At 38.7% G+C, this 27,824-nt stretch overlaps 1 protein-coding gene across 1 annotated transcript; it reads left to right on the top strand.

Annotated features, from left to right (window-relative positions):
- Positions 1-8,724: 8,724 nt before the first annotated feature.
- GCLM (glutamate-cysteine ligase modifier subunit) lies at positions 8,725-26,591 on the top strand. Its single transcript, XM_055585072.1, has 7 exons — positions 8,725-9,279; positions 12,906-12,971; positions 14,234-14,318; positions 17,347-17,406; positions 18,780-18,982; positions 21,478-21,592; positions 25,755-26,591. The coding sequence occupies exons 1-7, from the start codon at positions 9,154-9,156 to the stop codon at positions 25,922-25,924; spliced, it is 825 nt and encodes a 274-aa protein (XP_055441047.1). The 5' UTR covers positions 8,725-9,153; the 3' UTR covers positions 25,925-26,591.
- The last annotated feature ends 1,233 nt before the right edge of the window (positions 26,592-27,824 follow it).

Raw genomic sequence — 27,824 nt, forward strand, 5'->3', positions numbered from 1 at the left:
GGATTGACTGATTTGATCTCCTTGCTGTCCAAGGGACTCTCAAGAGACTTCTCCAATATCACAGTTCAAAAGCATCATTTCTTCAGTGTTCAGTCTTCTTTATGGTCTCTCACATCCATACATGACTACTGGAAAAACCATAGCCTTGACTAGATGGACCTTCGTTGGCAAAGTAATGTCTCTGCTTTTTAATACACTGTCTAGGTTTGTCATAGCTTTTCCTCCAAGGAGCAATCATCTTTTGATTTCATGTTTGCAGTCACCGTCTGCAGTGATTTTGGAGCCCAAGGAAAAAAATCTGTCATTATTTCCATTGTTTCCCCATCTATTTGCCATGAAGTGATGGGACCAGGTGTCATGATCTTCATTTTTTGAATGTTGACTTTTAAGCCAGCTTTTCCCTCTCTTCTTTCACCTTCATCAGGAGGCTCTTTCATTCCTTTTTGCTTTCTGCCGTAAGGGTGGTGTCATCTGCATATCTGAGGTTATTGATATTTCTCCCAGCACTCTGGATTCCAGCTTGTGCTTCATCCAGCCTGGCATGTCTCATGACGGACTCTGCACAGAAGTTAAGTAAGCAGGGTGACAATATACAGCCTTGACGTTCTCCTTTCCCAATTTGGAACCAGTCCGTAGTTCCATGTCCAGTTCTAACTGTTGCTTCTTGACCTGCATACAGATTTCTCAGGAGCCAGGTAAGGTGGTCTGGTATTCCCATCTCTTTAAGAATTTTCCACAGCTTGTTGTGATCCGCACAGTCAAACACTTTAGCATAGCCAATGAAGCGGAAGTAGATGTTTTTCTGGAATTCCCTTGATTTTTCTATGATCCAGCAGATGTTGACAATTTGATCTCTGATGGCTTCCCTTGTGGCTCAGCTGGTAAAGAATCTGCCTGCAATTTGGGAGACCTGGGTTCAATCCTTGGGTTGGGACGATCCCCTGGAGAAGGGAAAGGTTACCCACTCCAGTATTCTGGCCTGAAGAATTCCATGGACAGTCCATGGAGTTGCAAAGAGTCGGACACGACTGAATGACTTTCACTTTTCATTTCCTCTGCCTTTTCTAAATCCATCTTGAACATATGGAAGTTCTTGGTTCATGTACTATTGAGGCCTGGCTTGGAGAATTTTGAGCATTACTTTGCTAGCGTGTGAGATTAGTGCAATTGTGTGGTAACTTGAATGTTTTTTGGCATTGCTTTTCTTTGGAATTGGAATGAAAACTGACCTTTTCCAGTCTTGTGGCCACTGCTGAGTTTTCCATATTTGCTGGCATACTGAGTGCAGCACTTCAACAGCATCATCTTTTAGGATTTTAAATAGCTCAGCTGGAATTCTATCACCTCCACTAGCTTTGTTCGTAGTGATGCTTCCTAAGGCCCACTTGAGTTCACACTCCAAGATGTCTGGCTCTAGGTGAGTGATTACACCATTGTGGTTTTCTGAGTCATTAAGATCTTTTTTTGTATAGTTCTTCTGTGTATTCTTGCCACCTCTTCTTAATATCTTGTGCTTCTGTTAGGTCCATACCATTTCTATCCTTTATTGTGCCCATCTTTGCATGAAATGTTCCCTTAGTATCTCTAATTTTCTTGAAGAGATCTCTAGACTTTCCCATTCTATTGTTTTCCTCTATTTCTTTGCATTGTTCACTAAAAAGGCTTTCTTATCTCTCCTTTCTATTCTTTGGAACTCTGCATTCAGATGTGTTTATCTTTCCTTTTCTCCTTTGCCTTTCACTTCTCTTCTTTTCTCAGCTATTTGTAAGGCCTCCTCAGACAGCCATTTTGCCTTTCTTTTTCTTGGGGTGCAAAATTGTATGGAGTATGATTACAGTATATCATAAAACAACAAAAATCTTAAAAGTCTTCTTTATAATCAAGGAATAATGGGATACCATTTATTACTCAATTGGCAAAAACTGAAAAGACTGATAATATGTAGTATTGAGAATTGTGGGAGGAAATGAGTAGTCTTATGCAATTTAGATTTGAGTATAAATTGGTTCAGTGGTAGCTATTAAAGTAGAAAATATGCACACCTTCAGGACAACAATACAACACTTAGTTATCCTACAGGAAAAACATTCCCTGATATATAAAGAGGCAAGTACCAAGAATGCTTATGGCCACATTGTTTATTCTAGAAAAAACCTGAAAACAACCTACCTGGTCATCAATACTGAGAATAAATAAATTATAGTATATTTATATAATACTAGGTTTCTAAATATACATGAAATAGGAATCTATGTATTGACCTACATACATATATATGTATATATAATTAAATTATACATGTAATATATAATTAAATTTAAAATAAATTGCATAAAAATAAGTGTATTCACATTTATGTTAAACACACAAAAACACATATATAACTAACATTTATTGAACATATTTCAGACACTATTCTAAGAGATTTATGGGTTTTGACTCATTTAAATTCTCATAGCACCAACATGAGCAAGAATATGATAATTATGCCCATTTTACAGAAGAAGAAATCAAGATACAGAATCTTAAGTCACTTGGCCAAGGGCAAATGGCCACTAAGAGGTGGAACTGAGATTCCGACCCAGAAAGTCTTGCTCTAGAGTCCATGTCTTAAAAAAGGAAGAGATAGGACAGGAAGCTAAACCTAGGTCTGAATGACTCCAAAGCCCAGAATTTCATTTAAACTTCATTTTTAGATAACATCATGCTTGGATTTTCCAGAAGATGGTTGGTCATTTTACCATAGTGGTCTGTGGGTGTTGTGTCTTATTCAGGGTGAAATATTGGAATTTCAGGAGCCTGCTGTCCAGAATTCTTGCCAAGTTGTCTGGTATCCGGAGAATGGGTCTGACCTGCTTTATGGAGGTGAGCCAGGCCTACCTGAAAACCAGAAGGACTCTCAGCAAAGTGCTGCCTTCTGACCTTCTGAAAAATAACTCTACACAGCCTTATTAAAAATCTGCTCACTCTTCTTGGTAGAAGTAACTCAACCCTGGATATCCTCTTCCCAGTAATGGAAAAATATGACAGTTGAAGCTATAATGGTGCAATACACGTGCACAGGACTTGGGCTTAACAATGAATAGATTGTAGGCATTGTTATAAAGATTGCCAATCTCCCTTACACTTCATCACAATCTCCTTTTATTTTTTTCTTAGCTTTAAATATTATTTGAAATCATTTTAAAGTCTTATTTTGTATATCTATGTACTAAAATTAAGGAACATCCCTATCTTGAAGAGCCAGTCCAAATCCCTTAGAAAAGTTCTTAGATGACACATGAAGTATTCAATAAGATTTCCTGAATTATTAAATAAATGCTATTTATGCCATTTATTTTCCTGGAATGTTGTGGTCCTGTGTGTGCTAAGGCCTGTGAATGACTGATTCTACTTTCCTTTTTCTAATAGGCACAACCCACTTGAAATCACCCTGCCTGCCTGCTCTTAGAAAGGGCTGCTTTCCCCTCCTTTGCCTGGACTCCATAGCAGCATTCTGGGGCAGGGGAAAATGAGGCCAGGGTTGGAGGATGGGGAAGAAGGGATTGTTAGGGCCTTTTGTTTCCCCTAAGTTCCAGATGCTACAGTAATAGTTTAGCATCAACAGAATGAAGATGATTCATCTAGATGATTGTGACCTCAGAGAATAACCAATATGCAAATACTCAACCCAGGTCTGAAACAAATCATCAGAAATGGCATTCATTCATTCATTCATTCACTCATTCATTCAGCAAATATTTATTGAGCTACCACATGCCAGACACTTGATTTGTACTAACAGGAATACTGTCTACATGAGCAAATAGATCACTCCTTAGGATCCCCAATCTATAATTCCCAATCTGCTAAGTAATAGATAATTATCACAAACTGACTTCAGCCCACTACACACACTCAAAAACTGGATGTGATACATGAGAGGCAGATGGTGTTAGGATTTCATCAGTTTTTCTGTGCTCTTATCAATATGGATAAGGCTTCCCTGGTGGCTTGGATGGTAAAGAATCTGCCTGCAATGCAGGAGACCCAGGTTCAATCTCTGGGTCAGGAAAATCCCCTGGAGAAGGAAATGGCAACTCACTCCAGTATTCTTGCCTAGAGAATCCCTTGGACAGAGGAGCCTGGTGGGATACAGTCCACGGGGTCACAAAGAGTTGGACACAACAGATCGACTAACACTTTCACTTTTTTTCACTTTATCGATATGGAAAAATAACATTAAAGGCTAATTGATACGTTTCAGTTCTCTCACTTTTCTCTGAGCCCCATTTTCTCTTTTGCTTACTTTAAGTAAATCTTATCAGTTTTTCTAACCCCACCACGGCAACCTGATTTCTCTCCAATAACTAGGGCAAATGAAGGCAAATCTATTTGTGTTTTTTTTTGGTTGGTTGGTTGGTTTTTGTTTTTGCCTGCACCATGGGCATATGGTTCCCCTATCAGGGATTGAACCCATGTCCCTTGCATTGGAAACTCGGAGTCTTAATCATTGAACAACCAGGAAAGTCCCACATCTAATCTGTTTCAATGCATCTTCACAGCCTTCATTCACTGTGGGCCAGGTTTTCACTAACCAACGTCTAGATGACTACCAGAGTCTTTGCACTGGTCTCTTGGCATTGAAACATTCCCACTACAACTTTATATACCACTTGTAGACTTATAATATTTGTACCCCTTCTTTATAGTAACAGCCACAGCAGAATTTTACATTTACTTGTAATTATATGACTAAAGTCAGAGAAGGCAATGGCAACCCACTCCAGTACTCTTGCCTGGAAAATCTCATGGATGGAGGAGCCTGGTAGGCTGCAGTCCATGGGGTTGCTAAGAGTCGGGTGACCTCACTTTCACTTTTCACTTTCATGCATTGGAGAAGGAAATGGCAACCCACTCCAGTGTTCTTACCTGGAAAATCCCAGGGATGGGGGAGCCTGGTGGGCTGCCGTCTATGGGGTCGCACAGAGTCACACACGACTGAAGCGACTTAGCAGGAGCAGCAGCAACAGCATATGACTAAAGTGGCGTCCTCTACTGGATTGTAAATTATGTGGGGACAAGGATAAAGTCACACTTTGCTCACCTTAAATCTGTAGTGCCTAGTCCAGCATCTGACAAGTATTAGACATGTAAGAAATATCTGTTGAGTAAATTAATATTACTTTAAATATAGATTTTTTTTCTTACTTCCTGGAGTCAAGACTTTGTTTTACTCAAGGTCAAAGTCTTCCTAACCCAAATCCAAAAACTCCAGGTTGATGATAATGGTCTTCCATTAATCACATTCTCACTTCCTTCACCTTTAAGGGGTACTCCTGCTCAAGGCAGGCGCCTCTATTTCCTATTCTCAAAAAAATGCTGTGGGTGTTTCCGCTCCTCTGTACTTAACTCATGTTCTTTCTATTCCAAGCCACTGGTCTGTTCTTCCAAATTGTGTGAGAGTGACAGTCGTATTATTTCCAAACAATCTGGGTTTCAGAAATACCCTAGAGAAATCTTTTTATATTTTGTTATATTTATTTTGGGGTATGCTGGGTCTTCATTGCTGCGTGGGCTTTTCTTTAGTTCCAGTGCATGGGCTTCTCATTTCGGTGGCTTCTCTTTTTGCTAAGCATGGGCTTAAGGGCACACAGGGAGGTTCAGTAGTTGCGGCTCCTGGGTTCTAGAGCACAGGCTCAGTAGTTGTGCTACACCTGCTTAGTTGCTTTGTGGCATGCGCAACCTTCCTGAATGAGGGATCAAACCTATGTCTCCTGCATTGGCTGGCAGATTCTTTACCACTGAGCCACCAGGGAAGTCCAAGAAATCCTTTTAAAAACCTTCACTTCTAAAGTGGCCATGACCAAGTTAGTTACTCCTGAATGTGGTAACATTAATTTGGAGAATTAAAACAAAAGTTAAGAATTTACATCAGTTTCAACTGATTAAGCATAAAATGTACCAAGTGGTCCCTTAATAAGATGAAATAAATTTAATTTTCATATTTTGCTTGTTCTTACATAAAACAAAAATGGACTATGAATTAAAAATGTAATCACTTCCTGCAACAATTTATTTATGAGACCATTTTTGCTGTCTGCTTTAACATAAACATTTACAGCTCATGAGCCTCTATTGGGCTTCCAACAACACATTATAATTTTTAAAAGTGTTCTGTGATCAAATATGGTGAGGAAACTCTCACATGTAGTGTAGTTTATTTCAAGCTAAGTGAGGAGAGTAGTTTTTAAAGGAGAGCCTGGACAGTAGTTATCAGATCCTAGAAAGGTCAAGAAGAATGAAAAAAGGGCAGTCAATATTAGTGACTCTTTATACTTACACACATTTGCAGAATTTGAAAGTATCTAAAACTGAAATTTATACCATTTCCAAAGATGAATGTGTCAGCATTTTTTCCTCTTCCATAGAAGGAGTGGGGTGGGGGGGGTGCGGCAGTGGAACTCATTCAAAATATATACAGCAAAATACTTCTGATTTTGTATTCCCTGTTTTTGTCAACAAATAAATTTAGAAGATTAAGCTTTTTTTTCTTCCAAAATTATGATGCCAGGGCAAAGGTATCATTCAGTATAATATACAGTAAAATAAAGCTGTACAAGCACAGAAAGCATATAAATCATGCTCATACACATTTAAGAATTAAAATTACCTCAATAAATACGTTTTATGTAGCATAAATTGTAGTATGGAAGAGTAAGGAGTTTGAAAATGAAGGATCTAGGTTTTGGTGGAGGCCCCAAAACTTAGTATTACCTAAGATTTTCAACAAATCACCTATCTGAGTTGCTGTGAAGAGTAAAGTTTGGTGGTGGTTTAGTCACTAGGTCTTATCTGACTCTGTGCGACCCCATGGACTGTAGCCTGCCAGGCTCCTCTGTCCATGGGATCCTCCAGGCAAGAATACTGGAGTGGGTTGCCATTTCCTTCTCTAGGAGATCCAGGGATTGAACCCAAGTCTCCTGCATTGCAGGCAGACTCTACCCACTGAGCTACAAGGGAAGCCCAAAGGGGTTTACACATGTGAATTTTTGTTTTGGCCATGCCCCATGGCCAACAAGATCTTAGTTCCTCCACCAGGGATTGAACCTGTTTCCCCGCAGTGAAAGTGCCAAGTCCTAACCAGCGGACCACCCAGGAATTCCCTTCTAAGTGTAAATTTTAAAAACATGACAGTGATGTTGCTGTGAAGTACATCATGAACTTGCCAGTGTTGTGAGAAGTGGGTTGTAAGGCGGAAAGAGAAGAATCAGTATTTCTAAGTGACCTCACCTACTGGACATTTACTATACTGAGGGCTGTCATAAGTTCTCTCATTAAGTCCTCACACTTACCCAACGTAGTAGTGTTGTATTAGGTGGAACACTGGGAACTAGCTATTTCAGTAACTCAAAAATAGTTATCAGCAATATCACAAAGTTTAAACTACCAACCGCAGAAACGGGAGAAAGTGAAACACAGAGACTGAGTGACTTGTCTAAGTTAAACTAACCAGTACCTGATAAAGTCAGATTTGCAAGCCACACAGGTTTATGTTTTTGCTGTTTAATATATCTGATTACTCTCAACAAAAGCAAAAATGTGTCGAGGAAAGCTCAATAAATGTTAAATTCACGGTTCCTACCAAGTCTACTACATATGAAATTTAATAGGAGTAAAATGACCAACCTAGACGGCATATTCAAAAGCAGAGACATTACTTTGCCAACAAAGGTCCATCTAGTCAAAGCTATGGTTTTTCCAGTGATAATGTATGGATGTGAGAGTTGGACTGTGAAGAAAGCTGAGCACCGAAGAATTGATGCTTTTGAACTGTGGTGTTGGAGAAGACTCTTGAGAGTCCCTTGGACTGCAAGGAGATCCAACCAGTCCATTCTGAAGGAGATCAGTCCTGGGTGTTCTTTGGAAGGACTGATGCTAAAGCTGAAACTCCAGTACTTTGGCCACCTCATGCGAAGAGTTGACTCATTGGAAAAGACTCTGATGCTGGGAGGGATTGGGGGCAGGAGGAGAAGGGGACAACAGAGAATTAGATGGCTGGATAGCATCACACCGACTGGATGGACATGAGTTTGAGTGAACTTTGGGAGTTGGTGATGGACAGGGAGGCCTGGCGTGCTGGGATTCATGGTGTCGCAAAGAGTCGGACACGACTGAGCAACTGAACTGAACTGAACTGAAAGAATCACAAACTCTAAGGGAACAGCCCATATCTTCCCTGATCTCACCAGTTTAAGCAGTCTCTCTCATCTCATTTGGAAACTATGATATTCTTACAGTATTACTCACTGTTTCATATACTTAAATCGTATCTGGAACTACTGTTGAAGAATCTCAAGGGCAGAGATTAAGTCTTACTCTTTGACGTCACACACTGGCCAGCAAATAGAGTAAATCAATAGACCTTTAATCAATGGACGTGAAGAAAAATGAGCAGTTTGGGGGAAAGCCCTTAAGAAGGGAAACGAACTGCTTCTGAGAATTGAAACCGGCGGGCGTTTCAATGCCTCGGTACTTTCTCTTTTTGAAGCGTTATCTTAGGGCTAACACCAACGTGATAGCCCATTGGCTGGCAAGTGAGGTGGCTAGCGCAGCTGATGGAGGTGGAGCGGGCCGGCGCACCGCCCTCTGGCCGGCAGAGGGAGCCCTGCCGAGCGCTGGGCCCCGCGCTGGGCCCCGCGCCATGCCGCCCCGCCCCGCGTGCCCCGCGATCTCTCCGCCGCGCGCCCGCCTGCCGCCCGGCGCCACGCCCGCCGCAGGCTGAGGGCCAGTCACCCGCGGGCCGGCGCCCCGCAGCCCGCTTGCCGCCCCGCCCCGCCCCGCGCCGCCGCGGGACGGGTAACGGTTACGAAGCACTTTCTCCGCCGCAATTTCTGCTTAGTCATTGTCTTCCAGGAAACGGCTCCTCAGTTGGGAGTCCACTCTACCGCGGCGGCCGCTGTAGGAGAGAGCCGCAGCCATCAGTGCGTCTTTCCCGGCCGCAGCTCCTCCGCCGCCCGGTCGTCCTTGGGCCCGAGCGCAGGCCGGGGTCCCGCCGCGCGGGGCGAGCAGCCTCGCGCTTTGCTCTCCGGCCTCGGGCACCGCGTCCTACGGGCGGCCTCCTTCCCCGCCTGCGGCCCCGTCGCCGCCGGGCCCGCTCCGTCGGCTGCTGTCATGGGCACCGACAGCCGCGCGGCCGGAGCGCTCCTGGCGCGGGCCAGCACCCTGCACCTGCAGACCGGGAACCTGCTGAACTGGGGCCGCCTGCGGAAGAAGTGTCCGTCCACGCACAGCGAGGAGGTGAGAGCGGCGAGCGCGCCGGCTGAGACCGGCTCCAGGGACAGGCCGCGGGCCGGGCCGGGAGGCTCCGCGGGCGGGTGGTCGGGCTCCGAGCGCCGCGGCGGACGTGGGCGAGGCGCGCACCTGGGCTCCGCCTGCGAGAGGAAGCCGGGGCTGCTATCTGCTCGATGTCGCGTCCGAACCTGCTGTTGGGGGCCACTGCGTCTTTACAAATTCGGCAGGTGCAACTTGATGAGGAGTGACGCCTCTTGTCAGTGCTCCCGGCAGATGACCAAACTCTCGAACCTATTGGATCGCTCTCCTGGGCGAGGGGGTCAGAGAGGGCCGATCCCGCGCTTCGTCCCCCTCCCTAGCTCACTCCCTTTCTCCCAAGATGTCCAGGTAAAGAAAAATTGGGGGGATTAGCTTGCTGAAGACTCAGCAGAGGTAGTAGTAATAATCCATTTAGCTTTAAGGGTGTTGACTGTAGTTTCTTTATGGCTGTGAGGCAAATGACTGAACACTCAAATCCGGCTTTGGAAAAAGGTATGTATTTCTCTTGCCGAAGATTAGTTTGGCTAAAGACTGACCACTATTTTGAAGTGGCAGGGAATAATCTGGAATTATACTCTCGTTGAATATTTGTTACATCGCTGGTCCTTCCTGAAATGAAGAGTCGATCATTACGCACAGTTAATTGCTGAGGCATGTTGGTGGTATAGGACGGGTTTTAGTGTTAAAAAAAAATAACAGTAAAACAAACTTTTAATTTAAGAGCTCTGTGACTTTGGGAAAGTTACCCTCGCGAGCCTATTTCCATGACTTGAAAGTTGGATTATATCATCATCAGGTCACGGTGAGGAATAAAAGATCCTATATGAAACACCATGCAAGCATTTATCTCCCTTGCCATCTGGTTCAGAGAGATAAAACAAATCTTGATTAAAAGAAAAAATTCCTAAGCTATGTCAATTATGATGTTACCGACTGTGTTCCTAATCAGTTTTAAATAAGATGTTGGTGATATACTAGGTAGTGGCAGTAGCATCCCTCTGAGTATGAGTTGGACCTGTGCCTAGGCCTCCTGTTGGCAGTGAGGACCAATTGGGGGATGGTAACTCCTGGTTGCAACTTTAATAGGAATCAGAATCCATACCATATTCTGTGTCCAGGATGCAGCTCAGTTTGTCTCTCTTGTTTTTTTTTTTTTTTTTTAAACACCCTCACCTGTGCTATTTCTCCCAAAGATAGGCACTTCTGTGTTTTGTACTAGATCTTTAACTTCTCCAGGGTTGATGGTTCAATACAGCATTTTGCACATAGATAGTACTGGGTGACATTTTCTCTCTCTTATCTCACTCAACACATGCTAAAGTAGTAATTTGCAGTTTGACTGCAAACCCAGTAAAAAAAAAAAGCATTTTGCCTTGACAGTCCATTTCATGGTTGCGTGCGTGCGCGCGCACACACACACACACACACAATCTTAAGAAAAGATTTTACTATATACTATGTATTCTAATTTTTTCTTATTTTAATTTTTAAAACCTTGATTTGTTAATGCAATAATGAGTTACACCCCTCAGTTTGAAAAACATTCTTCACAAGACTAACTGTGATTTGTGTATTTTATTTTGGGTGAGGTGAAGGAGGGACAAAATTAAGAAATTTGAAAACTTTTGAGGAAAGCTTGGTGCTAGCATATGTGGAGAAAACGTGATTAGAATAGGAGAGATGTGTTTTGTTTCTATGTAAAGAACTTTGCAGCAACCAGAGCTGTAAACCAGAGATCCTTAAATTTCCTAAAAGGTCTTTTCTAGTCTAATGTTTTGTTTTTTAATTATTCTGTAATCTCTGCCCAGATTTTTTGTTTCACTGTAATTTTCTGAAATAAAATCTTGTGTTTTAAATGGGCCATTATTGGACTGTTTTGAACAGTTATTTGTTGTTAAGGTATTTGATCATGTAGGATTTTTTTAAAACTCTTATACAACTCCAGATCTAATGATACACTAAATTATGATGATGCTCATCTTCCATGATACTATGTGTGGTAAGAATGAAGACAGCAGAGAACAAAAAAGTACAAAGTTAATGTTCATTCAGTATAGATAACATATAAAAGATTAAAAATCACCCAGTTTGTGATAGTCAGTGAATTTCTCATATTGTTACAACATTGGACTGTTCCATAATTTGTCCTGACAGAAGGGAGAGAACACTCTGAAAATATACTTATCTTTATGAATTGAGAAATTCATCTGGAAAGCCTTCCACCAGTTAACCATCTTACCCGAGGAAAATTTCTAAAATTTCTCCCATGACTTGAGCCACAGCGCTCCTGATAGAATTGTTGTTCCTGCTGCCTCAATTTTTATTAATTTTTTCAGAGAATATTGATGTGTAATTCTGTCTAAAATGATTATCAACTAATCATTTTTTATTTAATGACTTAAATTTGATTATAAATGTATAGACCCTGTAAATGGAATTCATGTGGGTTATTGTGGCTAGCACATGAATTACTGTTATATACTGTAAATCTTAAATAGGTGATTTTGAGCTCTTGATAAACCAGTTGTCCCTTGTAATTATCTATACTGAAATATAAGCAGTAAAGTTCTTGTGTCGGTTTGTATCATAAGCACTCAGAGATCAGATAGTGAGTTCAGAAGTTTAATCTCTGTTGTTGGTATTAGGAAAGTGCTTTTGCAATTCAGGGATGTGCTTCTAGTTACTCATTTATTTTTTCATTGATTGCCCACAGAATGCAAAGTACTGTGCCCTTGGTATTTATAAGGCAGTGATTTCAAACTGCTAGTGTTGGCCCATTTGTGGTCAGAAGTCAGTTCAATGATTCATGGAGCAACATATTTTTTTCTCATAAGAGATAAAAGATAACTAGATACTTGAATGAATTTACAGAACACTACAATGTTAGTGTAAGGAAATTGTATAAGAAAACATTGATGACAGGTCTAAGGTCTACCTGCCTGTTAGGAAATGACTTACATGAACTGACTTTATGCAAGCTGACTCCGTGAGATAGGACTATGGTGGTTTCTAGACTTTAGAGTACATTTTGATTACTTAGATGCTTCTTAAAATGAAAGTTCTGCTGCCCTCAGAGAGTGATTCAGCAGATCTAGGATGGGGCTCAGGGATTTAAACATTTATTGAACACCACAGGTGACTCTCACGTAGGCACATAGTGGTTAAGGCTCATTCTAGTCAGCTGCCCCTGGGCTTGATTACAGTTCCTCCATTTATAAATTTCCTTATTCTTGAAATTTTGTTTCTTTATGAATGCTTTTACATCTCAAAAGTTTACTTAAATTTTCATTGGTGCAAAAATATTTTTTAAATGATTAGATTACTGCTTTAGGTCAAGAACATTTGAGAATTAAGAGTAGGATAAAAACAGATATAAGTTGATCTTTGTTAAAGGAAACAAAACCTTGTAGAATTAAAATTTTGGTTTGTATCATATTTCCTATGGGTATCTTCTTTTTCCTACTTAGCAGACTAATACAGTCCTTTTTAAAAAAAAACTTTAGGTGAAGGTTTATTTCAACCTTTTTTCATTGTAGAAGTACATAAAAAGTGTAGTGTATGGTTAACTGTTTCAAAATGCATTTCTTTTGCAGCTTCGAGATTGTATTCAAAAGACCTTAAATGAGTGGAGTTCCCAAATCAGCCCAGATTTGATCAGGGTGAGTGAACTGTGAATGAAGAAATCGTGTAATAAGCAGGAAATTAATTTTCTCAGGTTTGATCAGGAAGTCAGATAGGCAACTAGCATGAAAATCACTGTGGTCCATTTGCTGAAATGGCAGTTTGACCCAGTAGGCTTAAGCATGAAAGAGAAAATCCAACTCCGTAGTCAACTCTAAAGTAAGACAAGCTACTAAGATTCCACAGTCTTCTCAGAGTGTATTTAGTTCCAGTTTATATTTGGTCTAGTAGAGGAATGACTATCAAACAGTTCTGGTTTCTAGATGGCTTTGGTAGACTATAAGCAAAACATAGTTGCTAAAAATAATTTTGTGTCAGTTACTTATGAAACAGTAAGGAAGTGTTTCATTGAATATCAGTATATGGCTATTATCAAAATGTTAATATACAAAACACAGTCTGTAAACCACTCTTTGGAATCCAGTTTAGCCAAAGGCTTGTCACAAATTACAGAGACTACTTAAAAAGTATGGAAGAGGACATGTACTAAAAATAATTGTTTCCCTAAGCATACTGCAACTTTGTAACTAAAGGTGCTAGGCAGACATTCACTAATGTCTTCTATCAGTCTCCTTTCTCAGAAGTGACCATTCACTCTGTGCTTGACTTATAAATACTTAACATGTGGTCAGGCATTCTATGTTCAAGAATTATGGGAAAATCTTGTTTACTTTGTTTTAATTTTATAAATGTTAGTATGTTAGTGATTTTTATGTACCAATATTTTACATTTCACTCATTAACTACTCATTTTTATGCATTGGAATTGCCTTTACTTTGTTTCCATTGCATTCAGAAAAAAATATATTTTGGGTTAAAATGTTTGTGATTGACATATGGGAAGTTTTTAACATGTCAATATCCAGAAGGAAAATACCACTTTTCATTGATTTCTGAGTTGAAGTATTGACTGTGTTAATGGTTCTCACTCTTCACTTACTGCCCAGTTTGCTTGCTGGTTTGTTCATTTGTTTTTGGTCATACATTCTTCCCTCACCCCCGCCCTGAGTATCTCATCAAAATGAGACACTTTTCCCCAGAAAATGGACACACACATATATACACACAGCACTTTACCTTTATTTCAGGGCATTATAAACTTTCTGAAGCCAATCAGATAAAGAACTTTATTGTCTTATATGTTCTCTGCTTCTAAAGAGTGTTATGGACAATAGAAAATATATAGCTAAGTAAAAACATTAATTTTATATTTATTGTAAATATCATGTGTTTATTATAGGAGTTTCCAGATGTCTTGGAATGTACTGTGTCTCATGCAGTAGAAAAGATAAATCCCGATGAAAGAGAAGAAATGAAAGTTTCTGGTAAAGTCCAGCCTTTACAGTTCATTTTGTTTTAAGTGGATAATAGGTTTTGTTAGGCATGGGGATAAGCCTTTCTTTGATTCTGGTAATAAGTAACTCTATCACTCAGTGTAGGAAATATAGAGATTCTTTATAACATAATTTTATAGCCAGCTTTAAAGAAAGAGTTATAGGAGGTCACTGTTGGCTACTTCAGTGAAGGCAGAATAGAACTTCACCTCTTCATTTTGTTCTCACTAATTTATGTGAGACATTATTAATCAGAGCAGTAGCAGAAGGTGTAAGAAAGAATAAAGGGAAGGCTTAAGAGCCGTGTTCACCCGAAGCCAGCGTAAGTCCTCCCTTCCTGGTGTGACACTACTAAGCAGTGGCTGAGGTCCCCTGGGAGCAGGGAAACCAGTCTGGGCAACAAGTCACATGAAGAAAAATAAAATACATACTGTACCCATTCAACAAAGGTGGAGGGACTCCTGCTACTTTCCAGAGGTAGTGTTGAGTTCAAGGAATGAAAGCCGTTCTTGTTCTCAGCTTACAGTCAGCATATAACATAGTCATTAAATACTTGAGCTTAACTAGATTGAAATTCCTGGATGTGCAGATTACCGACTGACATAATCTAGGGCTAACAAATGATTTAACGTCTCTGAGCTCAGTTTCCTTATCTTTAAAATGGGGATACACCTGTTTCTCAAGCTTCCTTGTAAGTTAGATGAAATAATGAAAAAAGCACTTAGCATGGTTCTTGGCACAAAGTAAAGTGCCAGGTAACTGTTACTTATTACTATTTGTGGCTGTGTCGTAGTTGCTGTCGTTTTATCATTGTTCTTATTAGGATGAACACGTAAGATGAATTAGAGCATTGACTCTAATAACTACCATTTGTTGAATCTCACTTTATACCAGAGATTGTACTTGCCACATTATGGTTATATTTATTCTGTAGAATTTTCAAAACAATTCTGCAAGGTAGGTTTATTATCCCCATTACACAAGTGACATTAAATAACTTGAAAGCTGTCGTGTAGCAAGTAAATGGTTGAACCAGGAGTCCATCGAGGTATGCCTGACTACAGAACCCATTTCTTTTTGTTAATTTCACATTCCTGTTTGTGTTGAAAAGGTCATCAGAACAGCATTTCTCTGTGGTGTATTGCAATTCATCACGGTGTAGATCCATCTTGGAACTCTTAACAAGTTGTCCTTGATTCCTGGAAGGCTTGAGATTTTTGATAAGCATCAAGAGCTTTCCTCTCTTCACCTACCTAAAAATGCCTCCTCTTTTGGAAAGAGGAGACCATCTCAAATGACACCCAGTTCGTAGCCAGTGGGGTAATGATGGGGAGGGTTTTCACAGAATATAATTACAGAGCTGAGTTGGAGCAAAGTGGTGAAGATTGACTCTCAGCTGGTAAGGAAGTTGTGATAGCTTTTAGATAGAGAAGTAACATGAGGAAAGCAATATTTTAGGAAGATTATCCAGCAGTAGAAAGGAAATGCCAAAGGAAATGACAACAAGAAATGTTGTACAAAGAAAATTTGTTGTATATATTGAATGCCAGGCACTTTACATAAGTGTATTTCATTAACCCTGTTTTCTCTCTATTACCCTTTATGATTTTCTCTCTCCTTGCTTTCCTATTATTCTACCTATTTGTTGAGTAAATTTAGATTTTTGAACAGTGAGTTTATTACATAAAGTAAATATATACATATTTATATATATACAATATATATAATGTTGAGTCAAATCAAGCCAGAGCTTCAATTTCATTTTGTATGTATCAAATTAGCAAAAATATACATCTTTTTTTTTAATAGCATCCTATATTGTTAGGAGAGCAACTTCTAACTTTTAATGGTCTGGTAACCTGAGACAATTTTTTTTTAAGTAAGAGATAAATAAAACAAGACTAACAAAAGAATCATATCCTTTGACTCATAATTACATTTCTGATCTTCAGAAATGCTTCAGGCATAAAGTTGAACAGAGAGTTACCATAGATATTATTCATTAAGAATACAGAGTACAGGGAATTCCCTGGCAGTCTAGTGACTGGGACTCTCTGCTTTCACTGCCAAGGACCTAAGTTTGACCCTTGGTCAGGGAACTAAAATCCCACAAGCTACAGAGCCAAAACAAAAAAGAAGCAAAAGAAAAGTACAGAGTACGTAAAAATCTAAACAGTAATTGCTTTTGGAGATGAGACTCATGGCAATTTACCTAAATATTGCATAGAAATATAAAAAAAAATTTGTTATATAAGGGTAATAAACCAAATACATAGAAGTACAAAATATATACTATGTTTCATATGACCAAGAACTCGAAGGTACTGTTGTCTAAAATTGAAAATGATTGTATTAGGAAAGTAGAATTGTGGGATATTTGTTTGTTTGGGTTTTTTGGTTTTGTTTTTTTAATTTTCTTCTCATTACAAGCAATTTAATTTAATCTTTATATAGACTTTAGTTTATTGGAGAAAGTATGTAATGTGGTGGTGGTTTAGTCACTAAGTCGTGTCTGACTCTTGCAACCTCATGGACTGTAGTCTACCAGGCTCCTCTCTCCACGGGATTTCCCAGGCAAAAATACTGCAGGGGGTTACCATCTCCTTCTCCAGGGGATCTTCCCAACCCAGGGAGGGAACCCAGGGCTCCTGCGTTGCAGGCAGTTTCTTTACTGATGGAGCTACCAGGAAAGTCCAGGCATATAATATGCTCCATTAATGTTTAATTCATAAAAATATATATTTTGAATGCTTCTATATTTATCTGCCCTGCTTTCCAATAAAGGAGAATTAATATTTGCCTTTTTGTTTTGACAGTCAGATACTTGTTGGCAACTGGCCTATCTTTTTTAAGTTACCATGGAAATATACTTTTAGGTCTTAAAACTATAAAACAATGCAGCTAGGGAAGGAAAAAATTCATTCAGGATTATCTGTTCTTAGTATTTTAGCAGTGTTACTGCTGTGTAGTAGAATGTTATTCAAATATAATAATCTGTTTTGTTGTTTTTGTCACTCAGCAAAACTATTCATTGTAGGATCAAACTCTTCATCATCAACTAGAAATGCAGTCGACATGGGTAAGCAAAATTTTAACTTTTATTTTCATAGTGAATTTTAAATTACTGTAAGTGTATTAATTATATCTTGTGTTCAGGTCTAGTTAAAAAAAAAAAATAAGCTCATTGCAATTTTACCTTTTCAAGTTCTAGCCTAATTTCTTAAGGCTTCTATGGAAATCACATCAACCAATGCAATGTAAGGTCATATTTTGATATATATAAGAGGAATGTAAAAGGTGTAACGTAATTACATGTGAACTATATATTTGGAGATAGAAATTCTCTTTAATCATATTCTTAACTTTTTTAGTACTACAGGTGAAATATCAAAAGAATAACAGCAAAAACAGCATTTTTATCTATTTTCATCTCATGGTGAGGTTACTATATAGCATTATAATTAATGAGTATTTTTTCTTTTAAAACATTCTTCTCGTATTTACATACATTGAACAGTTAAATAACTAGCTGTTTAATATAACTATGGAAGGAACAAAAATTGTTAAAAATAAACTCAGTTTTATAAAAACTAAGAAGTTATCTACATCGATTGTTGTTTAGTTGCTAAGTCGTATCTGACTCTTTCGCAGTCCCTTAAACTGTGTAGCCTGACAGGTTCCTCTGTCCATGGGATTTCCCAGGCAAGAATACTGGGGTGAGTTGTCATTTCCTCCTTCAAGGGATCTTCCTGACTCAGGGATCGAACCTGCATCTCCTGCTTGAGCGACAGTTTCTTTATCACTGAGCCACCTAGATTAATGTGTAAGTTAAGGCCATAAATTCAGTTTTTCATAGTCTCAAGCTTATTCTTTGCTATGACTACCAGTTACAGGATTTCCCAGGTGGCACTAGTGGTAAAGAACCCACCGCCAATGCAAGAGACGTAAGAGACTTGGGTTTGATCCCTGGGTTAGAAAGATTGTGTGGAGGAGGGCATGGCAACCCACTCTTGTATTGCTGCCTGGAGAAGCCCACGGACCATGGAACCTAGCAGTCCATAGGATCCCAAAGGTCAGACACAACTGAAGCAATTTAGCATGCACGCACAGCATACCCAACAATTATAGACTATTAGGTCAGAAGCTACCAAAAAGTCCTGGGGCCTAGGAAACAAGGAGCCTATAGTAGTTGTGAGTTTCCCCAGGAATGAGGCAAGTCAAGGAAACCCACATGTCTGCCGCACAGACCAAGTAGATGAACGGACACTCATTGTTTTGAAAAAGATGGAAATGTTATACATGACAGGTAAATTATGAAACCTAATGAAATAATCTGTTACACAGAATACTAGTGAACTCTGGGCAGAATTCAGTGGGGGAGAAAGGACATTAGAAACACTTGCCTTTATTACGTACAAACGTTTGTCTTCTTTGTGTTTTCCTTTGCATCAGCCTGTTCAGTCCTTGGAGTTGCACAGCTGGATTCTGTGATCATTGCTTCACCTCCTATTGAAGATGGAGTTAATCTTTCCTTGGAACATTTGCAGCCTTACTGGGAAGAATTACAAAACTTAGTTCAGAGCAAAAAGATTGTTGCTATTGGTACCTCTGATCTGGACAAAACCCAGTTGGAGCAGCTGTATCAGTGGGCACAGGTAAAGGACGTCTGCATCCCGAGCACCCCAGGAGCAGCCTGTCCCTTACAGTCTTTGCTGCATCCCATTAAACATCATGCACATAGCAGACACCACTGTGGGGGGCCTGTTCCAAATATGGGGATTTTGAGGCAGACTTTGACAGAAAACTCTAGAAAATGTGTGTTGAAACATTCATAGCCAAATGAATTGAGGCTCTTTCCTTCAGTTTTGGAACTATGTGATAAAAATAATATGTTTTCCATTAGACCATGGTTCTAGAGAATATCATATATAACATATATTTTGCTCTGTTATTTAAAGACATGTAAGACCTTCAGTTCACATAACTTGATATGGAGTAGGAGTCATAAATTAATGACTCCCACTCTCTGGCCTAATAACCTACACAATTATTAGGGAAGTTGCTTACAAGTAGTTTACCTTTACTGTCCCTATTTTCTTTATTCCTTTTACTTCATCCCCAGCCTTTTCATTTTCTTCTGGGCAGGAAAACCCTAGAGAAAAGTTGCCTCCTTGTCCCTTTGACTTGGTGATAGCCAGAATGTGGCTAAGATTCTGCTGAATCGCTAAGATCACTTGGGTGATCTGAAATGTATCTGTAAATTAACCAGAGCATCTGTTAGAAATGACCTAATTCTTCTCTTTTTCAAATGTATATGATTAACAACCATATTATATATTTCAACATTAAATATACGTGTCATTTGTATTTGATCCTCTAAGATATCTCCTTTCTAGGTGGAACCATCACACTTAGAATCATGTTTGTTTTCAAGGCAGATATATTAGATGGCAGGTTCTAGCATGAGACTTCTGAATAGTGTAGTAATATATTGGCTTATTCCCCTCTCCTTAGAGCTATTTTTCCCTTTCCTGTTACCAGTACCATGAGTCAGAAAAGCGTATATTAATAAATATATTCAAATGAAAACTACAATGAGGTATCACTTCAAACCAATCAGAATGGCTATCATCAAAAAAGTCTACAAACAGTAAATGCCAGAGAGGATGTGGAGAAAAGGGAACCCTCTTGCACTGTTGGTAAGAATGTAAATTGATACAGCCACGATGGAGAACAGTATGGAGATTCCTTAAAAACTAAGAATAAAACTACCATATAACACAGCAATCCCACTACTGGGCTTATACCCTGAGAAAACCACAATTCATAAAGGCACATGTACCCGCAATGTTCACTGCAGAAATATGTACAATAGACAGGACATGGAAGCAATCTAGATGTCTGTCGACAAATGAATGGTTAAAGAAGTTGTCGTACATATAAACAATGGAATATTAGCCATAAAAGAAATGAATTTGAGTTATAGTTAGGTGGATGAACCTAGAACTGTTACACACAGTGAAGTAAGTCAGAAAGAGAAAAACAAATATCATATACATATAATGCATATATAGATATACACACACACAAACATTTGTTTATATATATGGAATCTAGAGAAATGGTACTGATGGACATGTTTGCAGGGAAGGAATGGAGATACAAATGTAGAGATTTGGCTTGTGGACACAGCAGGGGAAGGAGAGGGTGGGATGAATTGAGAAAGTGGCATTGACATACAAACACCGCTCCTGCTGCTATTTAGTCCCTAAGTCATATCCGACTCTTCAGGACCCCATGGACTGTAGCCCACCAAGCTCCCCTGTCCGTGGAATTTCCCCCTCAAGAATACTGGAGTGGGTTGCCGTTTCCTTCTACAGGGGATCTTCCCGACCTAGGGATCGAATCTGCATCTCCTGCTTGGCAGGTGGATTCTTTACCACTTAGCCACCTGGGAAGCATATATACACTGCCATGTGTAAAATAGATAACTAGTGGGAAGCCACTTTATGACACAGACCAACCTGGGGCTCTGTGACAACTTAGAGGGGTGGGATGGAGAGGTGGGGTGGGAGGGACACTCAAGAGGGAAGGGATACTTATATAGTCATGACTGATCTGCGTGGTTTTATATAAGGCAGAAACCAACACAACATTGTAGAGCAATTATCCTCCAATTAAAAAATAAATTAAAACTGGCACAAGTATGCTGCTGCTGCTGCTAAGTCGCTTCAGTCGTGTCCGACTCTGCGACCCGATAGACGACAGCCCACCAGGCTCCTGCGTCCCTGGGATTCTCCAGGCAAGAACACTGGAGTGGGTTGCCATTTCCTTCTCCAATGCATGAAAGTGAAAAGTGAAAGTGAAGCCACTCAGTAAGTGTCTGACTCTTCGCTACCCCATGGACTGCAGCCCACCAGGCTCCTCCGCCCATGGGATTTTCCAGGCAAGTGTACTGGAGTGGGGTGCCATTGCCTTCTCCAGGCACAAGTATAAGTAAAAGTAAAAAATAAATTCATGTAAAAATAAACTTGAAGCACTGTAAAATGTGATATTTCATATGTTCTAAAATTGAGTCCTTTTATTGCTTTCTACTTTTCGAAGTACTTAATTTAAAGGAGATGTCATGATTTTTCTTTTTCACTTCTAGGTAAAACCAAATAGTAATCAAGTTAATCTTGCCTCCTGCTGTGTGATGCCACCTGATTTGACTGCATTTGCTAAACAGTTTGACATACAGCTATTGACTCATAATGATCCAAAAGGTAAGACTGAGATTTTCATTTGTAGAGATTGATCAGGTGCTTTTATTTTATAAGAAGCTACTTGTTAAAATTTAATTTTTAATTGTACAGTGATAAAGGTACAATGCTGTCACCTAGAAATATTCTTAATAGTTAAAAATACATACACCTTTATTTTAGTTTCAGAAAGCTTTAATTTTGTCTTTGTACCAATGGGAAAAGAAATGAAGAGATCACTTCCTGAACATCCAGTCTGCTCAGATTTATAAATACTAAGCTACACAGAGAAGATCTTGTAAGATACTCTAAGTAGTGTCACATATAATATAGTACAGCAGAGATTGCACCAAAAGGCCACTTAATTAAAGAGGATAAATATCTGGAAAAAGCAGCAGATAAAATTTAATTTGAAACTTAAGCATCTTAGGATGGGTATTTGATTAGGTATTTTATTAATCATTACTACCAAGACATATATGTTTGATGTTAATCAGAAATTTTATTTGATTAATGAGAATGGCTTGTCTGCCTTTTGTAGGATACGTTTTTATCAACATTTTACAAGATAAGTTGGAAAGCTGGGAGGATAGTGTTTTACACTTTAGTTACTAGCAGTCTGCTCCATTTTCATTTTTTCACAGTTTCATAGCGAGCCGAGTTGGGGTTTTACGAAGTAAATATACAGGCTGTATGAGATAGTTCTTTTTGGTATAGTCAAGTGAGAGCTATCTTGTGAAAGTTTCAAATTTCTATGACACTTTCCCTGGTGGCTCAGACAGTAAAGCGTCTGCCTACAGTGCAGGAGACCCGGGTTCAATCCCTGGGTCAGGAAGATCCCCTGGAGAAGGAAATGGCAACCCACTCCAGTATTGTTGCCTGGAAAATCCCATGGACTGAGGAGCCTGGTAGGCTACAGTCCATGTGGTCGCAGAGAGTCGGACACGACTGAGCAACTTCACTTTCAGTTTTATAGAAGTTCTCATTTAATAAAAATTGGAGGAAATTTTATTTTATAGGTGATTCCTAAAGAAAAACTTTGAGTTTTTACTTTCATTTCTAAAAAGATGGCATTTGTGTAGGTGGTGTGATTCCATTTATTTTTAGGATGCTTATGGATAACTTCTTAAACCTTATTATAAACAGTCTGCCTCATTCTCATTTTTTTTTTTTTACTGTTTTATAGGAAGTGGAGGAGGAGTTTTAATAGTTATTCTTTCTCAAATGCTAGGCAGCATGCTACATGCCTCAGAGATTGTAACTCTCACAACTGAAACTGGACATTTTATGGATGAGGAAATAGAGCCTTAGAGTTTAAGAAACTCCTCAAGGTCACCCAACTTGGCCTAGCCTGAAGTCTGAACTTAGACCTAGGTCCTGAGTGAATTTGGAGTCTTTTCCCCACTCTCTCTCTGATTGAAACATTAGTATTGTAGTATTTCAGGTCCGAAACTTTACTTTCTTATCAGCCTCCATTTAAATCATACCAGAATAGGACATAGTTACTGTTACCTCCCGTCTCCAGCAGAGCTTTCATGCATAAGTAATTAGATTCATTTTTTTTTTAAAAAAGGTCATTTTAGTGAAAATCCAACAAAGAATTGCTGTGCTGATTTGTTCTGAAATATAAGCTATTTAAAATTTAAGTTCCTATGTGTTGGCATATATTATATAATTTTTCTGTTTACTTTGTGGAGGCTCTTCCACCACCAGCAGTTGTTATTATCACCAACAGCAGTTGTTACAAACAGCTGATCGATAAGCCTGTACCCCATTTGAGCTCCACTTGAAAAACACATAATTCTTTTTCCATTGGGAAAGGAAATAGGAAAAGTCTAAGGTGTCTAGTGTTTTATTTCCATTTATCTAAATGTGGGCATGTGGATTATGTGCTAATACATCATCATGGAAAAATATATTACATATGTATAGGAGAAGAGAAATTTAATCCTTTTGGGGAGAGTGTGTTTTTGTTTTACCAGTGTAATTTGACTTTAGGATATCTCTTTAATTTAATTCTAAACCCTTTAGGTAGAATTTATAGTCTGATCCTGCATATACTATAAATGGATCTTCAGACACTTTGATCTGTAATGAAGCAGTTCTCTTAAAAGTTTTGTCATGTTTACTGATTCTAAAGATTTAACATTAGTTGAATTAAAAGAATGTAGTTAGTGAATAACATAGTTTTCTGACTTTGTGTAAGATTTATTTTTTAAGCAAGCAAGTTGTAAAACATTTAACTTTATTTGTCATCTAAAATAGAATCTTGTTTATAAGTCACCTAAAGGCCTTCCTCTCTTCTATAATTACCCTTATTCCTCAGGAAGGTTTATTTTCCATTATTCTTTGTCCTAGAAGTTGTGGTAACAGTTTAACTACAGTCAGAGTACAATGGTCAAGTATGTGATTCTGACTTCAGAGCTTTCCTTTTTTTATTGGCCTTACTCCTCTCCTCACTCCCATTAAGTCTATAGTATGCCTCATTCCCTCAGGGTTCCTCGATTAGACAATCTGAAAAACAGATCCACAAACAGAAATATTTGGGAAATTACCATTTTATTTATGAAAACTACCATTTACTAGCTGTGTGACCTTGGGCAAGTTATCTAATGTCTCTGCATCGATTTCCCCCTGCAAAGGAGAATTATATCCATCTCTTGGGGTTAACATATGGATTAAAAGAGTTAATACATGTGAAGTACTTAGAAAAGTGCCTGGCACATGACAGTAGCTAATATTTACTGAGAGTTTAGTATTGATGTTATTCAAATATCACAGCAGTTCATTTTGGGGCAGGCAGGTTCTTTGACATTCCCAAATCATATTGCATAGATGGTCATCTAACCCCTATCTGTAGGATTGGTTCTGACCCTAGTGGAATCTTTCCATATTGACTGATTTCTTCAGTAGACTATGTGCCAGGCATTCTAAGTACTAGAAATACAGGCCCAAGTCAGGAAAATCTCAGCTGTCATGGAATTTATATTCTGATGGGAGGAGACACAAATAAGATAAATGTTGAATGTGATAAATGGTGGTGTGTGCCATGGAGAAAAGTTGCCTGAGGAAGAAGAGTGCCCAGCTTAGGGGGTGTTGTTTTATATAGGATGGTTGGGGAGGCCTCTGTCCTAGGGTACATTAATCACAGACCTCCAAGAAGGGAGAGAGCCATGTGGGTGTCTTGAAGACGAGTGCTCAGGGAAGAGGGAGCAGCTAATTCAAAGGCCCCGAGGTAGAAATATGTTTGAGGATTTCAGGCTACAGCTATGAGGCCAGTGTGACTAGAGAGGAAGAAGTGAGGAGGGGAGTTGTAAATCAGAGCAATGGTAGAGGTCTTAGATATAAATGTGGAATTAGAAAATAATGATTTCATCAAAGAGATGCAGATTAAAAGATAACCATCGGGAAAGATTTTTTAAATGATTGTTGGTGCTGGTGAGGATATGGTAAGATTGGCACTCCTGTATCAAGTGTGAAGCACAGTCTTTCTGAAAAGCGATTGGCAATACACCATGTATCAAACCTTCCAAAGGTACTTGTACTTTGACCTTGTCATTCCATAGCCAGGCATGCATTTTAAGGATGTTCATCAAGCTTTATTTTTATTAGCAAAATATTAGGAAAAACCTAATTTTTTTGCCAACAATAAGAAAATGTAGAAATTATATCTATAAAATATTGGGAGAATTATGAAAAATGCTTTCACAGAATAATTACATGGGAAAATATCCATAATATACAAGAAAAAATAAGTTAGGCTATAACTGCAGTATGATTTCTGGTTTTTAAGATATGGATACATACATACATATAAATATATACAGAAAAAGTAGTTTGATGGAAATACACGGTAGTGAAATGGTCCATGTTTTTCCTTTTGTCCTTTTCCTTTATTGTCCTTGACTGCACGTTGGGATCACCTGGAGATTGTCAAAAAAACACAAGTACTCAGGCTCCTCTCACCAGAAATTATGAGTTGAACTGGCTGGGTTACAGGTGTAGATACTTTCTAAAGAACTACCTGGGTTTTTCTGATATTCTGGTTCATATTCGTAGCACACATTAAGGATAAATATTCAGTTTTGAGGTGTTTCTTTTGTTGCATTTAAATGCTTACCTACATAGTAAAGTGCTTTGATTTCAAGTTTAACAATTTGAGTTTTTATTTGTTGTTTGTTTTAAGAACTGCTTTCTGAAGCAAGTTTCCAAGAAGCACTTCAGGAGAGCATCCCTGACATTCGAGCACATGAGTGGGTGCCTCTGTGGCTACTGCGGTACTCAGTCATTGTTAAAAGTAGAGGAATTATCAAATCAAAAGGCTACATCTTACAAGCTAAAAGAAAGGGTTCGTAACTGCAGCTTAGGATCATAACCTACTGACCTATATTTTCCTTGAATATAAGATAACATTGAGCTGTGTAAAAATCTAATTACTGCCTGTAAGTGTGTCATGGAGGCAGATATTCTTTAGTTATATTTGACAATATGTTATCTGTCAAGTTTGAATACTTCTCTTGCTTCCATATCAGTTCACTCACATGAACCACTATATTGTTTTCATTAAACTATTGTTTTCTAATTGAAATTGTCTATGAAGAATATACTTGCAATATATTTTTCCTTTATTTTTATGACAATAGCAATCAAGAAAATTTGTCATTAGATATATTTTGGCCTAGGCATCAGGGTAATATATATACATATTTTTTATTTCTAAAAAATTCATTAATTGCTTCTTACTCTATAGTATAACTAAGCAATTTAATTACAATTGTTAAAACTGAAATACTGGAAGATATTTTTCCTGTCATTGATAAGATGATTATATCTCAGACTAACTGGAGTAGCTGGGATCTACTAATAGTGTAAATAAAAGTCCTTTCTTCACTACATGAATGGAAACTTACATTTTTTAATGTGTCCTTGCTTGTAGTTGACCTGCAATGACTTAACCTGAATTCTGTGCCATAATTGCTCTTGCTTTTATTACAAGGACAGACCAAAGTAAATATGTAAAGGAGACTGGGAGCTTTGATCTTATTGTTTGGGGACTTTATAAAAGCAGCTATTGTCACATCCAGATTCTTTTTAATTCTCAATCTGTCCTTAGTCTCTTTCTACTCATTCACGAATATTCAATAAGTATTGAGCGATTGCCGTGTGCTGGACACTGTGGGCTCTGGAAGGAGGAAGGAGGGAGCACAGGGATGAAGAAACAATTAAGTAAAATATGCAATACTTGTTCCTTTCTAGTAACCGACTATAAGGGACTAAAAGCCAGAAAAGAGGTGAAAAAAATCTTTAGTTCAGGGTCAGTGTTGTCTATTTAGACAACTTTGTTTGAGATACAGTCTTAACTATTGAAAAGCAGAAGAGTATAACCAAAACTTTAAAGCTAAAAGAGACTGTGTATTATTTAATATGATTCCTCATTAGGTTAAGAACCAGAAAATAGCAAATAAGTAAGTTGTGACCTTTGGTATATACTGTTGGTCTCTGTAATTCTATAAATTTGTATCTGTGACCCAGATAGTTTGAAAAAATTTTTTTAAATCTCTTGTATCTCAATTAGTACTTTTAAACCATGTATTTTAACATATGGTTTGTAAAACTAAGCTAATGATAATATATATATTTATACATACACACATATATACATACACACACATACACATATACATCTACACACATGTATGTAACTCATATAAAACTAATTTGCCCAAGTTTTTTCAGCTTAGGGAAAAGAGCTGTGATTCCATATTCAAAATAAACACATTAAAAATCAATATTATATAAACAAACAAGACTCTTCTCCTATCCTAAGTAAGGTTTTGTGGTTTACTAGTTGGATAATTCGGAGAAGGCAACGGCACCCCACTCCAGTACTCTTGCCTGGAAAATCCCATGGATGGAGGAGCCTGGTAGGCTGCAGTCCATGGGGTTGCTAGGAGTCGGACGCGACTGAGCGACTTCACTTTCACTTTTCACTTTCATGCATTGGAGAAGGAAATGGCAATCCACTCCAGTGTTCTTGCCTGGAGAATCCCAGGGACAGGGGAGCCTGGTGGGCTGCCATCTATGGGGTCGCACAGAGTTGGACACGACTGAAGCGACTTAGCAGTAGCAGCAGTTGGATAATTTGATTAGAATTGTAATGTGAAATCAGCTGATTTACCTGCTAAAACTTGTTTAGACTTTCAGCTTCCTAAAGCCTTCTGTAGCCTTTATATTAATTGTATGTAATGTTATTAAG

Source organism: Bubalus kerabau, chromosome 6 (genome assembly GCF_029407905.1).
Source record: "Bubalus kerabau isolate K-KA32 ecotype Philippines breed swamp buffalo chromosome 6, PCC_UOA_SB_1v2, whole genome shotgun sequence".
NCBI lineage: Eukaryota > Metazoa > Chordata > Mammalia > Artiodactyla > Bovidae > Bubalus > Bubalus kerabau.